This window comes from Zingiber officinale, chromosome 6B, assembly GCF_018446385.1.
Source record: "Zingiber officinale cultivar Zhangliang chromosome 6B, Zo_v1.1, whole genome shotgun sequence".
NCBI lineage: Eukaryota > Viridiplantae > Streptophyta > Magnoliopsida > Zingiberales > Zingiberaceae > Zingiber > Zingiber officinale.
The window spans coordinates 78,286,607-78,302,969 of NC_055996.1; the positions used below are offsets into that span (position 1 = coordinate 78,286,607).

Sequence of the window (16,363 nt, forward strand, 5' to 3'; positions counted from 1 at the left end):
CTTCTTCAACCCCTATCTTCGCTGCGAAATCGGCGGAGTTGAGGGCGCCCTCAACGAGCTTGAAGGCGCCCTCAACGAGCTTTATATACCTGTCTCGACCAGTAGTTTAGAGATCATCACTTACTGAGCATCTTTCAACTGTTTGCTGCTAACGAGACGATCCGGCTGAGCCATAACAAAACCCCGATGACCCGAAGTTGCAAATTCCAAATTCCTGTTGTTGGTATAATTTCAGTTCAATTAAATTGTAATATTCCTCTTGTAATATTTGCGCGATTATAGTTGTTGCCCAAAGTAAACGCTCAATGAGCGTGAGCCTTGGAGTAGGAGTCGCCCAAGACTCTGAACCAAGTAAAAACACTAAGGTCTTTCTATGTTGTGTTTTATATTTCCGCTGAATGTCCTCGATAGTTTTTCGAATACGAAAAGTGAAAGCCACGAGCACTATTCACCCCCCTCTAACGCATCTCGATCCAACATAGCTTTCCCAATGATTGGATAACGCATAATATATGTATTTTGATGAATTTAAATTCAAAAGATGCACTAAATCAATATCTCGAGTTTTGATTCACCATCCTAACATCTCACTTGTATCTGTTGTATATTAAAAACATATATGCCAACTTATAGTCCTTGTGAGATGTACATTTTGGTTTTGTCCTAAACTAAGAGATTATGTATTTCTATCTAGACATTTTAAAATTGATTATCTACCTACGATATCACTTGTTGATTAATGTCATTGTCCTTACTTTATAAGAAATTAAAATAATGCATGATGATTTATGACATACATTAAAATAAATAATTTTTAAAAAAGAAAATATACTATTGTTACATGATATATGTATGACATGACATGATATTTTTATTTTTTATAATAGGTATGAATGTAAAATATAATGTCATGGCATATGAAGAGCAAACAAAATATGACTTTAGCATAAATAATATACCTAGATTATCCATCTAAGTATCTTTAATTAATTGCGAAACTAAAATTAATCCTATGTTGCCCCTTTTTTTTTCAAGAAAATACCAAAATCCCAACTTGTGCATTTCTTTTGCCTCTATCCTAATTGTGTCAATTTAATTAAGTCCAAGTCTTTAAATTTTAGCACATTTACTCTTTCAAGAGTAAACAATGAATGCTTCTCATTTTTAAAGTGTAACAATACCTTGAAAGTGCTCTCCAAGTGTCAACCTTTTCAAGGTTGGGTTAACTACTCTTCCAATTGGAGTTGACACTTTCAAAATACATCTAAGGTATAGAGAACACACTTTTAGAAACCCAAAACCTATTGGTTCTCCTTGGGTATGTTAGGTACTCATTAGGGATAACTTCCATAGTAACCTTCCTAATGACCTTTCTATGCTTCTTAGAAATCTTGGTCATGCTAGACTCCTCTAGGTCAACTCTAGGGATAGTTTTACTCGTGACCTTCTTAGTGACTTTCTTAGAATTCTTGGACGCCTTAGTCATGTTGGTCTTTTCAAGGTTAATTTTAAGGATAATCTCTCTTGAAATCTTGACTTGACTTCTAGTCCTAGGGCTAGCTCCATAACTATATGAAACTCTTTGGTAATAAGACACATCCTTCTTAACTTGAGGTTTGTAACCCAAACCTCTATGGTTATTGGATGACTCTTGTCTATCTATCTTTATATTATGCTCATTTGACCCCTTAAGAATATTTTTTATTCTTTTTAGGATCTTCTCCAATCTATCAAGCCTTGACCTCAAGACTTAGTTTTCTTGAGCATTTCTATTTTTAGGCTTATATCTACAATCCTTAGAATTCTTGCCTAATTTGTTATCTACCTTCCTAACCTTAGATTCGGTAGTTTTGGCATGATACACTACATATTTTTTCTTAACTCTATCATGCATTTTATTTTCATGATAAATAATATTAAAGTGATATAAATTTAAACTAGCATACTTTTAATCATTTTTTAATGGAATTATATTAGTAAATGATACTTTGGGTTTGCTCTTAAGAGCTTCCTCCTTTGTTCTTGACGGGATTCTTCCCCTTAGGATATTGACTTCGATAATGTCCTTTTTTATTGTACAAGAAACACACAATGTGTTCATTACCTTTATGTCCTTGATCTTAAGTATCATTTGATCTTTTTTCTTGATTAATTTTGGATACTTATTCTTATAATATTCATTTTCTCTTTCTTCAAAGTAAATAATATAATTTTTATTATTAATAATTAAAATTGTTATATATTTACTATAAAGATGACACGTAATCTTACATTTAATTTTTTCTTGATTAGTATATTTTCCTCTCTATCTGACCCGGATTGATATTTTCCCACAATTGATCTTTATTCTCAGAATTCTCGTGCACTTTAAACAAAAAGTATGCTCCTGCCCTTCCTGGACAATCTTTTGAGGATGAATTTTCCGCTGCGGAATGCGGACCACCCTCGTGGCAGCGTCCGCCATATTTTGTAAACGCCCTAATGCCCTAGCTCCTTTCTGTTATCGCGATTCTTGCCCTTCCTCGCAAATTCTTCTCACGGTCGACCTCGCTAAGACTCCTCGGCTTACCCTCCCTCGCCCTTCTTCTCGCGGCCGCCGCCCTCGCTCGCAGAAGACTCCTCGGCGCGCCCTCCCTCGCCCTGACAAGGCTCTCACAGGCTGCGTCCCTCGGGGAGACGGAGCTAGGGTTCCCGTCCTCCTCTTGCCGCAGCCGTCCTAGGGTCCCTGTAACGAAGCTCCCGGCATATCTAGGGTTTCAGGCGCCTTCCTCACTCGTCTCCCCAACGAATCTAGGGTTTCCCTCGACGCGACCAACTTCATTGCAGGTAAAAGTTCATTTTTAGAAATTTTATTGTTTCTGTTGCTTTTTATGTTGTTATTTGAAACTGTAGCTTTATCTGTTGTTATTTGAAATTGTAGTTTTCCTTCTGTGTAATACCCAGATTTTATCATATTGTTTACGATCAAAATGTATTGTTTCTGTTGCAAATTTCAAAACGTGATCTGAAACTGTTGTTTTGCTTCCGTGTTATACCATTAGCTATGATGTTTGATCTCAGTTTTCTGAACATGTGCAGTAGTAGGGTTTTGGAATTTGATTTGGACATTATACAATGTGTAGATGAATCAAAATTGAAATGGTAATAGTTTCTTTTATAGGTAGGAGTGTTTTTGTTCAGAATCAAAATCAAATTGGATTTTGATTTTTCCTGCTTTTACCCAAGGTGATTGCACTGGCAACCTCATTTACTAACGGGATTTAAGATAATTAACAATCTATAGGAAAAATATAATGTAGGTAATCCAGTAATTATAAAAATAGCCTTTACTTTGCATGTCCTGGAGCCAAGGTCAGCATTGATTTTGCAGATTGATGGTCAGCAATCACATAAACTAAAGCTGTTCAAATCAAAACGAAAAGCAAAACTAAACCAAATTGACATCAACTTTTAATATAATGTTTGAGTTGAATAATTAAGATTTCCTATTCAGCTCAATTTGGTCCCATTTGATTTTTTTTTTTTTCAGTTTCAAGTGTCCACATCTATTAAAATTCATACTATGAGCATAAATATTATATTCCGATTTAGCAATTGCTACTTCACTAGTTAGATTAAGCAGAATATAACTGTAAATTATTTAGCGGAATGTTAAAGCCAGCTGTTTTACCAATCTATTCAGCAGTTGATTTTTTTTTTCTTTCTGAAACAAACAAAACAGAGTATAAGAATATCAAAGGGCATGACATTTTTCACAAGAATCAACAGACTGAATCTAAGTAGAGAAATTTAGGGCATGCGTAATTAGAATTTTACAAGTCAAATGTTGGAAGAATACTAGCTTTCATTTATTAAATTTTTGGCCAAAATTTTTGACAATAATTTTATCAAATATAGCTGGTAAAATTTTAAAATAGAAATCCCTTAGTGCCAAACTCCCAAGTGTGTTTTCATGGAAATAAAGTAATGGCCATTAAACATATTAAACATATTTAGCTAATAAATAATTTAAATTTACTGACCAAAGTTAATTTGACTGATAAAAAATTAAAAAATATCGTCCAAAATTGACAGTGGCCAGCAAATGGTTGTAATTACCGGACAAAATAAGTTTGTGCTGATATTTTTTTAATTTTTTCCAACCCAACTAGATTTGGTTGGTAAATTTCACTCAAACTCAGTTTGACTGGAAAAATCTCACTGATAATCCCTTCTTTTTTAATTAAAGAATACTTATACATGATAATTCTGATATACTTTATCAATTATCAAACACTTAGAGTGCTATAAAATCATTCTCATTCGCATCTCAAATGGCTACGCACGGGGGAAGCATGTACTGATGCAAGTAGAATTAAGATGCTAATGCTACAAGTCTGTCAGTGTTGAAACAACGTTAAAGGATGATAATTGTTCCAAACACAAACAAGAAACAAGCATAATATGTGGCGCGTAAAAGCCACATGTATTGTTTACGGATAATCCCATAAACCAAAATAGAAGCATGGAAGCTGGTAAGATTTTAGAGAAAAATATGTTGATGGAACTAGTAGCACTGTTTCTATCTGAGAGAGCTCCAATTTAGAGTGAATTTATCTGTTCATCATGCTTCTACCGTGCGATACTAACTAAAGACGTTGGCTTATGGAAAAATAAAGTCGAAGTTTTACCTTTCCTTTATGAGTGTCTGCAGATGAATTTTAAGTGGAAAAATGGCGCATGGTGACGGAAGGAAGTTAGCTTTTGAATCTTGGGGCGGACTGTGAATAAGTGTGATTACTTAGATACTGCTTGGCTTGGTGCGTGCGTCAGGGGGGAGGACGAGAATGAAAACGAGATGGAAGAGTGGGCGCTGTTGAAGTGGAACTAGGGTTAGGGTTCAGTAGTGAAGGGAACTGATCAGATTGTAGCATTTATAATGCGACTTAGTCCCTTGGCGGGTCGGGCTACCTGTTTACGGTTGATCAACTGTCATCGCTACCCTTGACCAGTCATGTTTTATTTAAAAATTAAAAAGGAAACAAAACATGTTTTATTAAAAAAACACAAAAATAAAAAAAGATATCCCAAATTATACAAATCATAAAAGGGCACCCCTTTCTTAAAAAAAAAATAAAAATAAAAATAAAAAAGAGCTTCCAATAAAAAAATTTATTCCGCAAATACCTCTTATCCAATAGTGTTGCAAGATAGTTGCTACATTACCTCCCTTCACGTTATATGGGAAAGGGCTGTGATGGGCGCTTGAGGTAATCATCTTCTGCTACAAGAGTATGTAGTTGCTATTATGTGTAGAAGCTACCTAGTAATTCAAGTGATTTTAGGATTTAGGATTTAACTAAAACTGTTTTAAAGTGATTTTGATTAATTTAAATAATTTTGACCAAGTTGTTAAAATGAATTTTGGTATAATAATGATTTGTGTATAATAATTTTGATTAAAGTGAATAGTTCATTTTTCATGTGGCAACTACCTAGTAGCTTCTACATGTTGTAGCACAATTATAGCTAAATCCTAAATCTTAAAACCTTAAACCCTAAATCCTAAACTCTAAATACTATTATATCAAAATATTATTTACTAGATCTAAATTATTGAAACTTTATCAAAATTATTGAAACTTTATCAAAATTACTTTAAATTAATCAAAATCATTTTAAAACAGATATAGCAACTACTTTGTAACTTATACAACACCTTTGAATAAGGGCTAACATGAAAATAAAATTTTTGATGGGGTGTTTTTATGAAAAAAAATTAAAAAGGGTTGCCTTTTGATGATTTGCATAATTTGGAGGGCATTTTGATTTTTACCTTATAATTAAAAAAAAATATAGTGTTTTTGTTGGTATATATATTTTTGTAGTTGTATCTAGAATTATGAATTTGCCTGAATTTATAAATCATAATTCATCAAAAAAAGATGCAATTAATTATCTATCATTTGTCCAAATTTATAAATTATAATTCATAATCAATCACAATATATCACAGCCGACACTATTTTTGTTTTCTTTTTTATAATTCAAATATTCAAACTCTGAAAGTTTACCACCTTCCCTGATTTACTAATGATCACAATCACAGCCGACACTTTCTATGAAGTATAATTATTAAGCACCTAATGAGTGCTCGAGGTAGAAATCATTAATGAAACCTAACATTGTAATTACTAAACTCGGCAAATTCACTAGAGACTACTGCACTGTCATAACTGAAATAATGTGATTAAAATCTTAAGCTCATCATCTTGCATCAAAACCTAGCTTAAAGCATTTATTGCTGCTGCTGGTGAAGTGTAGCAACTATCTTGCAACACTATTGGATAAGAGGTATTTTGGGAATAAATTTTTTTATTGGAAGCTCTTTTTTAATTTTTTTTAAAGAAAGGGGTGCCCTTTTATTTGCATAATTCGGGATATCTTTTTTTATTTTTGTGCTTTTTTAATCTATTTTTTTAAAATAAAAGATAGATGTGGACACTTGAAACTGAAAAAAATCAAATGGGATCAAATTGAGCTGAATAGGAAATCTTAATTATTCAACTCAAACATTCTTTTAAAAGTTGATGTCAATTTGGTTTAGTTTTACTGTTAGATTCTGTGATTGCTGACCATCAATCTGCAAAATCAATGCTGACCTTGGTTCCAGGACATGCAAAGTAAAGGCTATTTTAATAATTACTGGATTACCTACATTATATTTTTCCTATAGATTGTTAATTATCTTAAATCCCGTTAGTAAATGAGGTTGTCAGTGCAATCACCTTGGGTAAAAGCAGGTGTTCCCAGTTGCTCCTCACAATCATACAACCTTTTCCGTGCCTTCTATAATTGAGCTTCACTGTGTCAAAAACGGAAAGAGGTTTGACAAGAGTGGAAGAACAGACCAGACCCTGATGAAGCGGATGCCAACACCATCAAGACTAAGTTGGTAGAGATGGGAATGGGGATAAGTCTCCAACAGACTCAAATGAGGAGCAGGATGTTCATGTGGAGAGCGATGGTGACTATGTAAAAGAAGATTAAGGGGAATATATCTGCTGTCAAGAGAAATGTCCCCTCCTGAAATTGAACCCAAATGTTTTGTTTAAGCTTATATACAAAAAATTCATTCAAGCTCTTACAACACTAATTAGGACAGTTTGTACTCAGAAGGATTCTAAACTCTAGTAAAAGAATGAAACTTAGGTGATTTATGAGCTTATTGAGTTTCTTATCAGAATTTCTTTTCCAAATAAATTTGAGTGTTAGGAGTTTATATTTTGGCTTATATATGTTTTTAATTAATAGCATTACATATATAGGTTTATCAATGTTGTTCATGTCGGGACAATAGGGTTTCTTCACTATAAGTTTTACGCATTAGTAAAAATCTCTCAAATAGCTTCAGCTATATCTTCAGTCACCGCAAGAGGAGAAAGTTTTTTTTTTTTTCCTTTTATGCTCTTTATTCCGTGAGTTATGAGTTTTTTTAGATTAGGACATAAGTTCTTTCATTGTCAGTTTTGATAATCTAAATTGCTTACTTTCAGTTTCTGCATATACTTTGCATTTTTGATACACTATTCAAAGTATTTGATGAAATGATTCATTTTTTCTGAAGTTTTTACATATTTTCCCAGGACTTCCTTTCACCTAACAGATAAATGGAGTGCGTCGTGCAAGGAATCATTGAGACTCAGGTTTGCTTTCTGAATGCTTGCTGCTCCATTATTAGTTTCAGTATGGGTGTATGAAACATTTGGTTGCTATACTTTTCTTGTTGCAGTGGAATATCAGAATTTTTATTGCTTAATCCTCTATACATTATTAGGATAATGCATATGCTTGTTTCAACATGTGGAACTGGAGAATAGAGGGATATTCATATGAATGAATTTATGCTTATGTGTTTTCGTCCATGGTCATGCATTCACTTGATTTTTTTGGATTTGTGTTCTTTCTTTTTCATTCCTTTTGCTTTCCTAAAAATTTATATAATCAGCATCTCCTTGTTTTCATTGTGAACATCACTATGAGTTTGTTTTTGCAGCATGTTGAAGCTCTCCAGATTCTCCTCCAAGGCCTGTGTGGTGTTCCAAAGGATCGAGTCAGGGTGCATGAATTCTGCTTGAAGAGTGGGCCGAACCTTGGTTAGTCATTCACATCACTGACTTGGGTATGGTCATTTTTAACTACTAACATGATCCTGCTTCCCTATCCCATAGGAGTTGTGCCCTCGGAGGTTCGGCTCTTGTGCGATTTAGCTCAGCCCACGCCAACCTGGTAGGCCTTGCATTTCTCTCTTAGACACTGATTTCTACTTCAGTTTATTATACAAGTTAAATAAGTCAGTCTGGTTAAGTTAGGACGGTTCGACACGCTGGGGGTGCCATGAGAGGTGCTGGTGCCGAACAACTCTCAGTGCTAGTCCGAAGTGTAGTGGAAAGCAAAGTAAGCAACAACGCACTGCGCTTCTTCTATGCGGTTGGCTACAAGTTGGACCATGAGCTTCTCAAGATAGGCTTCGCCTTCCGTTTCCAAAGAGTTGTGCCCATTACTGTCACTGTGACATCTGCTAACAGAATGCCGAGACTTCATGCTATAGACGATGCCGTGCCTCTGACTCCTGGGATTCAACTGGTTGAAATCACAGCACCAGCTGCTGGGGACAACTACAACGAAGTTGCCGCAGCTGTTTCTTCATTTTGTGAATACCTGGTTCCGTAAGTAAATTCCTTTATGCATTTAGCTTACAGTAAATATAGGGGGAAAAAATATTCAATAAGTTAAAGGCTTTCCTTTTGATTTGATTCAATTTTAAATAAAACTGCAGGCTTCTGCACCTTTCTAAACCTGGTGTTTCAACTGGCATAGTTCCAACTGCTGCTGCAGCTGCATCTTCTCTTTTGTCAAACAGTGGTGGTAAGGCCATTTAGTGGTGGAACACGAACATTTGTGTTGGAGAATTAACAAACTCGATTGGTAAACACATTGATGTCGGGTGGATCTTGACCCAAACTATGAAAACAGATTAATTGTTGATGGTTAAGGCTGACAATGGAAGCATGAGAAAATGTGTTTCAAATGCAAATGGATTATCAATAAATTGCTAAGCAATCAAAGGAGGAATTTGAAGATACGGCTTATAATTTGTGTTTGTGTAATTTTTTTTTAAAAAAATATATTTGGATATAGAATTAGTTCTTCTCTGTCCAAGTAAACACTTAGTTCTAAACTGTGTCCTATCTAGACATAATTTACAAGAACAACAGGACTAATGTGGTCTCTATGCGTCCCCAATTCATTCAGTGTAAGTGGAAGAATCTATTTATTTATTTAATTAATTAATTATTCAGCAGTGAGTGGTTTGACTAAATTGACTAAGAAAGTCAACTTTGAGAGGCTTTGGTCCGATGAGAACAAATCTAGCATTCTACTAGGACAGTTCAGTTACCGTTGAGGATAGATTTTATAGTTGCGTAAAATGCTAAATTATTAAGAATTTAAAAGAATAAAAAAACTAATGAATTATATGTGAAGACAAGAGTCAATTAGGCAGTTTGGCCAAAGAAGTCCTATTGTGACCTAATCAGGCCACAGAGGCACATGGGGTGCTTTTGTAGTATGGTGCAATGCAAACTTATCTACGAAGGGGACACATACCTAATTTTCTAATTCATATTGATTTTGTTTTATTTTTCTCTCTTTGTTTTTTTGGGTGTCATCTCTCTGGAAAAGAATTTCGATGTTCTCTTGATGCTCTTGAATTTTAGCTCAATGCAATGTAGCTCTAAGATGACAAACAAAACCTTTAAAGCGTGCGAAATTGAATGAGTGGCTTATACTATAAGTCTATCGCAACTTCAACCTCAAGCATTGCAAAAAACGTACGTGAAGACGTCGATAGAAAAAGACATACGTGTATAAGAGGAAAATGTGTTGAAAATGAGCGAATGGATTTATCCCAATAAAGATTGTGCAAAACCACTCATTTCGATCAAACTTGTTATTTGTTATATTGTAAATTTGTAATACACAGTTGAGAAAAGATTGGAATTTCATACAAAACGATTGAGATCGCGTAGAGATAACTTCAACTTGCCATTTTTCAATATTAACTCATAATAAAGTGCCATTTGTCACATTCAAATCATGCTCCTACGCCCAAGTGGAAATATTACAATGGGTAGTATATCACAAGCTTCCAATAAATTTATACTTCGACAACTTTTTTTCCCAATGGCTAAAAAAATATTTTAATATATATCAATTAGGAATTAAAACTATTAATTGGATTTTTTTTTCTTTTGAAAATAAATTAGTTCGGTTGTATAGTGAGATTTTAAAGGTCTTAAATACCCTGTTTCAACAATTTAAGGGAGGAGGATTCAATTGAAAATAATGAAATTATAAGGGATATTTTGAAAAATAATGAAAATTTGTGGACTCATGTAGAGGGTCAATTTATTAAATTATGCATCTAAATTTTTTAAATATTCAAATTATGTATTCTATTTTCAAAAATACTATACTTTTTCTTCTCTTTAGTGTTCCTCCGTTCTCTATTTGCTTACCAAGTAAATCCGAAAGTTTGAACGACTTCTCACCCAACAATTAACGTCATAGATTTTTCATTTCACTATAAGAAAATATCATACAATGCCATGCTTGGTAGTGTCCATACCTAAGGACCCAATATATTTGACCATTAGTTGGGATGCAATATTTTGAAATCCCCTTAAAAAAAATTTATCAAAAATGTTTAGTCAAATTTATCTAGATATCTTATTTAAGTCAGGAAACAATCATAAGCATAAGCACAAATAAGTACTATCCCAGTCCCACCCTAACCCTAATTAATATTGATCACCTATATTTAATATGATCTAAATTTGAAATAGACTTGACCATATTAAAATTATATTATATTATTTTATTTTGCCATTTTAATTGGATAAAGATAATAATAATAATTATTTTTACAAAATCTTTCTAATTAAAAAATTATAATAATGCAGGAATCTCACTCACATGATTCCAACACTAAGCTTCCATATACAATGCGTCCGACTCCATAAATATTTTATGCTCCTCCTCTTCCTCCTCCCATCGCCCTTCTCTTTCCCTGTTTCTAAAGGTGCCGCCTTTCGTAAAGGTGACGATGGCCGGCGCCACCAGTCCTTACTCCGGCGTCTGGAAGCCCTATCGTCCCTACTGGAAGCGCACCAATTTTTTCCAATTAAGCGTCGTCACCTTCCTTTGCTCCGTCTCTTACTTTCTTGGCATCTGGCAGCACGGCGGCGGCGGCTCCACCTCCGTCATCTCCCCCATCCTCAGCGCAATCTCGTGCGAAAGGAACCCTGCCGGATTAGACTCCATACACGGCTCCGGCGCCGCCACGCTCGACTTCACCGTCCACCATGGTGCCGATCAGGCGGCGGCGGAGCCGGTGGCCGTGCGGGAGGTCCCGGCGTGCGACGTCAAGTACTCGGAGTACACGCCGTGCGAGGACCGGGACCGGTCGCTGCGGTTTGACCGCGACCGGCTAATCTACCGCGAGCGGCACTGTCCGGAGAAGGGCGAGCTGCTCAAGTGCCTGATCCCAGCGCCGCCGGGGTACAAGAACCCCTTCCCGTGGCCGGCGAGCAGGGATATGGCGTGGTTCTCCAACGTTCCGCACAAGGAGCTGACGGTCGAGAAGGCGGTCCAAAACTGGATCCATGTCGACGGCGACAAGTTCCGGTTCCCCGGCGGTGGCACCATGTTCCCCCACGGCGCCGACGCCTATATTGACGACATCAATCGCCTCATCCCTCTTCGTGACGGTTCAATCAGGACCGCCGTCGATACCGGTTGCGGGGTGAGTTCTCCACCTTCTCTTCTCTGCTTTCCCCTGTCTTGTTGCTTTTTTGCTTCGCCGGCAATAAAAAAGTGCCGATTTTGATCTATCAAATAAAAAAAGAAGAAGGCATTTTCCCTTATAAAGATCTTCGATTTCGTTCTAGTTTCTTATAATCGATGGTTCTTACTTGAAGTAGCTTAGAAAATCTAGTTCAAACGAAGTCAACTCCTTTGTTCGTTGTTCTTTGCGGAGTTGCAGGTGGCGAGTTGGGGAGCTTACCTTCTGTCCCGCAACGTGGTAACAATGTCGTTCGCGCCGCGGGACTCGCACGAGGCGCAGGTCCAATTCGCGCTGGAGCGCGGGGTTCCGGCCATCATCGGCGTTCTCGCCTCCATCCGCCTCCCCTACCCATCGAGGGCCTTCGACATGGCTCACTGCTCGCGGTGTCTCATTCCATGGCAGCTCTACGGTACTAGCACTCACTCTCCCACTGCGTCATCTCATGATCCTCTCTGCTTCATCTTCTTGACTTCAATTCGATTCCTGGATGGTAAAGACGGGCAGTACTTGATGGAGATCGACCGCATTCTCCGCCCCGGCGGCTACTGGATCCTCTCCGGCCCGCCAATCCACTGGAAGAAGCACTGGATCGGCTGGAACCGGACGAAGTCCGACTTGAACTCCGAGCAATCCGCTATAGAAGCCGTCGCCACGAGTCTCTGCTGGACCAAGCTCATAGAGAAAGGCGACATCGCCATTTGGCAGAAGCCCATCAACCACCTCGCCTGCAAATCCAATCGCAAGTTCATGATCTCGCCTCAGTTCTGCCAATCCAACAATCCAGACACCGCCTGGTACTCCTCCCTCCTCCTTCAAAATTCCATCTTTTTCTTTTTTACCCAATTCATTCGCCAATTGCATGCGACAGGTACACCAAGATGGAAACTTGCATAACTCCCCTGCCCGAGGTGGCCAACGTCGACGAGATCGCCGGCGGAGAGATCAGGAAGTGGCCGGAGAGGCTCACAGCCGTGCCCCCCAGGATCGCAACCGGAAGTCTTCCAGGAATCACGCCGGAAATGTTCTTGCAAGACACCGAGCTATGGAAGAAGAGGGTCGGGTACTACAAGTCAGTGGTCAGCCAATTAGGCCAGCAGGGTCGATACCGCAATTTGCTGGACATGAATGCCCACCTGGGTGGCTTCGCTGCCGCCCTCATTGACAATCCTCTTTGGGTCATGAACACGGTCCCAACCCTCGCCGATCCCAACACCCTCGGAGCCATCTACCAGCGCGGCCTCATCGGCACCTACCAAGATTGGTGAGTATCAGAGTTAAAAAACCTACAGTTCGACTGCTTCATGTAGGTAATTAACCATCCATTCCATTCTAGGTGCCAAGCGATGTCAACGTATCCAAGAACTTACGATCTCATCCATGCCGATTCAGTGTTCAGCCTTTACAAGGAAAGGTACGGCATCATCATGCATCAAGCAGGATGTGGTTTAGCTCAATGCTCTCTGCTCTTCTCAACTGAAATTGTTGTGATCTTCAGATGCGAAACGGAGGACATTTTATTGGAGATGGATAGGATCTTGAGGCCCGAAGGCGCAGTGATCATGAGAGACGACGTCGACATCCTAGTGAAGGTAAAAAGTATCTCCGACGGCATGAGATGGGAGAGTCGAATCATCGATCACGAAGATGGCCCGCTGGAGAGGGAGAAGATCCTTTTGGCTGTGAAGACCTACTGGACAGCTCCGGAGCCAAGCCAATCAGAGTAGCGTAGATCATCCATCATCATGTAACCTTTAATTATATTGTTCTTGCATTTTTGTTGCATTTTTTTTTTCCTTTTTTTGAATTGAACATTGGAGTAGGGCAGGCACATGTACTTAGCAAGTTCGATACAGATGATGACAGGATAGCTATTAGCTAGCAGATTGGATGAGGTTTTCTGTGAGAGTCCTGATTAATTGTTTCATGTTCCTTCCTCGTTGAGTGTACTTTGTAACTTCGTTCACTATTAAAAATAAAAAAGGACTGTGCAATAAAAGTTCCTTCTTTTTCTCGTTAGTTATCTTTTCGTGTGCATGATTGATGGGACCATGCATGACTGGAGATAGCAGAGCAGGTGAGGAAGCAGATGAGCCTGCACGTACAATCCGTGCATGGGATGAGATGGAGACTCATTTGTTTTTGTTCTTATCCCAGTGCATGCACATGAGCTCATCGATTAAACTGCATCCACAACTTGAAGATGAGTTCAAAGTTGGAGGAGATCTGAGAGTGATTAAACAAGTGATTTTAGAAACTTGGAGGACGAAGGGATCCATCAGAACCTGTGTCGAGAAGTTTTGTAATTAAAGAGATTTGACTTTTCTATTGAGTCGAGAGCTGCTGCATATGCAATGAATAGTTTGTTCACATGCATATGGTTTCGAAAAATATATATCTTGGAACTATTTTTTTTAGAGAAGCACTTGATTTTAGGTGTGAATTTTATCCAATTAACTAGAAAGTAGGTTCCCAAACCAGTGTACAAACTCTCTTCTCCACCTATAATCGTTCACCACACACGTCCTCTTCATGCCTATCGACTTTCCAGCTATTTTGTAGAAGGCCTCTGTGTTACTTTTTCTGAAGCTAAACCCATCCTTCATCCTCTCTGCCAAGTTTTCAAGCTTCCTTTCTCATCTATTAGTCTTCGGGTTGGGATTCAATTAAAATTTCACATTAATTTTTTTTTTTAAAATAATAATTTAAAAAGATATAGGATATTTTTATTGACAAGTCTTTTAACAAGAGCTCAAAAGTAAAATCATAAAAATCTAGATCTAAAGTGGACAATATCATACTATTTGTTCATTTCTTTTTATTCACTATTAATGTTCATGACTCATGCCTTGAGAATACAATTAAGATGGGGAAAAGATAAGAAGAGCAAAGGGATTGAGAGGACGATCTAACAAAGAGTGTAGCAATGAACACATATGATGGCTATTGGCTAGCCATTTAGTAGGATGGAAGTCCAACCTAAAAACATAGGTCATAATGTCCAAAACTCTCAATATGAGATTAAACTGTCATTCATATAATTTTGACCATTTTTTCATTCATTTTTCTAGGTGTTTGTCAGTCTCATAGTAAAATGAAGAAAATAAATCAGGATGATGGTCCCTTTAAGTGGGAGAGATTTTATTTATCAAGGAATTATTTTCCTAAGAATTCAATCTCTCACATGGTAATCTACCACCCAACTACTAACTATACTATGCCCGCCATTTCATCAGTGAACTTAGATCAGACTGGACTTGGTGGGGTTGGCCATGGGCAATATTGAGCTTGAAGGTGACATGGAATTTTGATCGGATTGCGGGCTGCGTACGTAGGGAGATGGACCATGGTCCATGCATGGGTGGTGGAGCATATCACACTCAGTTAGTTGGAAGCACCTCGCTGAAGAAGAACTAAAACCAACAAGCTGCATGGTAGGGAGGACCCATATATATGCTTACTTGCTAGAAGTGAGGGCTGTTGAATGTTAGTATCAATTTTTATAGGCTTAATTGTAAGTTGTAAATATGAATAGAAGTTGTTTAAGTGATCTAATTTGAGGCCGTTGGATTTTGGGTTATTGGATATGAGTTTAGTGTTTAGAACTCTTTAGCTTGATTCTATCATCTATAGGTTGATAATAGATTAGAGTACCTAGCTATATAAGGGTGTTGGAAGATGAAAGGGCATCCCTTCCCCTTCATCTTCTAGCCCATTCATTTCCTCCATTAATGGAGGAAGAGGAAGAGTCATCTTCCTCAATATATATATATATATGCATCCAAGCAAAAGAAAAAAAGAGAGGAGAGGGGACTTGTTGTGTGCAAGGTTGAGAAATGGTTCGTTCCATATCGGAAAGGTCACTGTGCAAGGTTCGTCTATGTGCACAAGATTGTAAGAGGATAGAAGAACATTCAAGATTGGTTTGTCCAATCTCGCAAGAGGGATTTGGTTTGTGAACCATGAAGAACTTTCCGATTCTGTAATTGTTCTTCCGTCAGCAAGTCTTACCGGCGTCAATTGTAGATCTGCGAGAGATCACTGTAAGTGTTTATAGTTTTTGTGTTTACTGTTTTTCGTGCTTAGATCTGTCAACAATAGTATCAAAGCAATGCCTAAGCATGAAATAATCTCTTCGTCGAAATGAAAATCTCTCTACCGCCGTCGCTAGGCAAGATCGCGACTAGGTTGCGATCTACCGTAGTTGTTGAGCCCCGAGAAGTTGCTGGCTATCGACATCCGTGGTCGGAGAGTATCGACATCCGTGGCCGGAGAGTGCCGACAACCACATCGGGAGGCTGACAATAGAAGGTAACGACAATCGCGTTCGTCGCGGCAGAAGAAGAGAGTGTCGCGATCACGACAGAGAAGAGAAGAAGCTGTGCAATCGATTAAACTAACGAAGCACAGTGAATCAGTGTATTCGATTGGAGTAATCGATTCAAATATTTTTTTAATCGATTAAACGAAGATGAATAG

General features: G+C 37.8%; 2 protein-coding genes across 2 annotated transcripts; both read left to right on the forward strand.

Moving 5' to 3' along the window:
• Positions 1-2,364: 2,364 nt before the first annotated feature.
• Positions 2,365-9,182, forward strand: LOC121992786 (mediator of RNA polymerase II transcription subunit 18-like). Its single transcript, XM_042547350.1, has 6 exons — positions 2,365-2,826; positions 7,626-7,685; positions 8,036-8,135; positions 8,211-8,268; positions 8,352-8,708; positions 8,819-9,182. Exons 2-6 carry the CDS (start codon positions 7,650-7,652, stop codon positions 8,919-8,921), a joined length of 654 nt encoding a protein of 217 aa, XP_042403284.1. The 5' UTR covers positions 2,365-2,826; positions 7,626-7,649; the 3' UTR covers positions 8,922-9,182.
• Positions 9,183-11,047: 1,865 nt separating this feature from the next.
• LOC121992787 (probable methyltransferase PMT15) lies at positions 11,048-13,903 on the forward strand. The gene is made up of 6 exons (XM_042547351.1): positions 11,048-11,845; positions 12,086-12,296; positions 12,384-12,681; positions 12,756-13,148; positions 13,221-13,298; positions 13,383-13,903. The coding sequence occupies exons 1-6, from the start codon at positions 11,147-11,149 to the stop codon at positions 13,609-13,611; spliced, it is 1,908 nt and encodes a 635-aa protein (XP_042403285.1). The 5' UTR covers positions 11,048-11,146; the 3' UTR covers positions 13,612-13,903.
• The last annotated feature ends 2,460 nt before the right edge of the window (positions 13,904-16,363 follow it).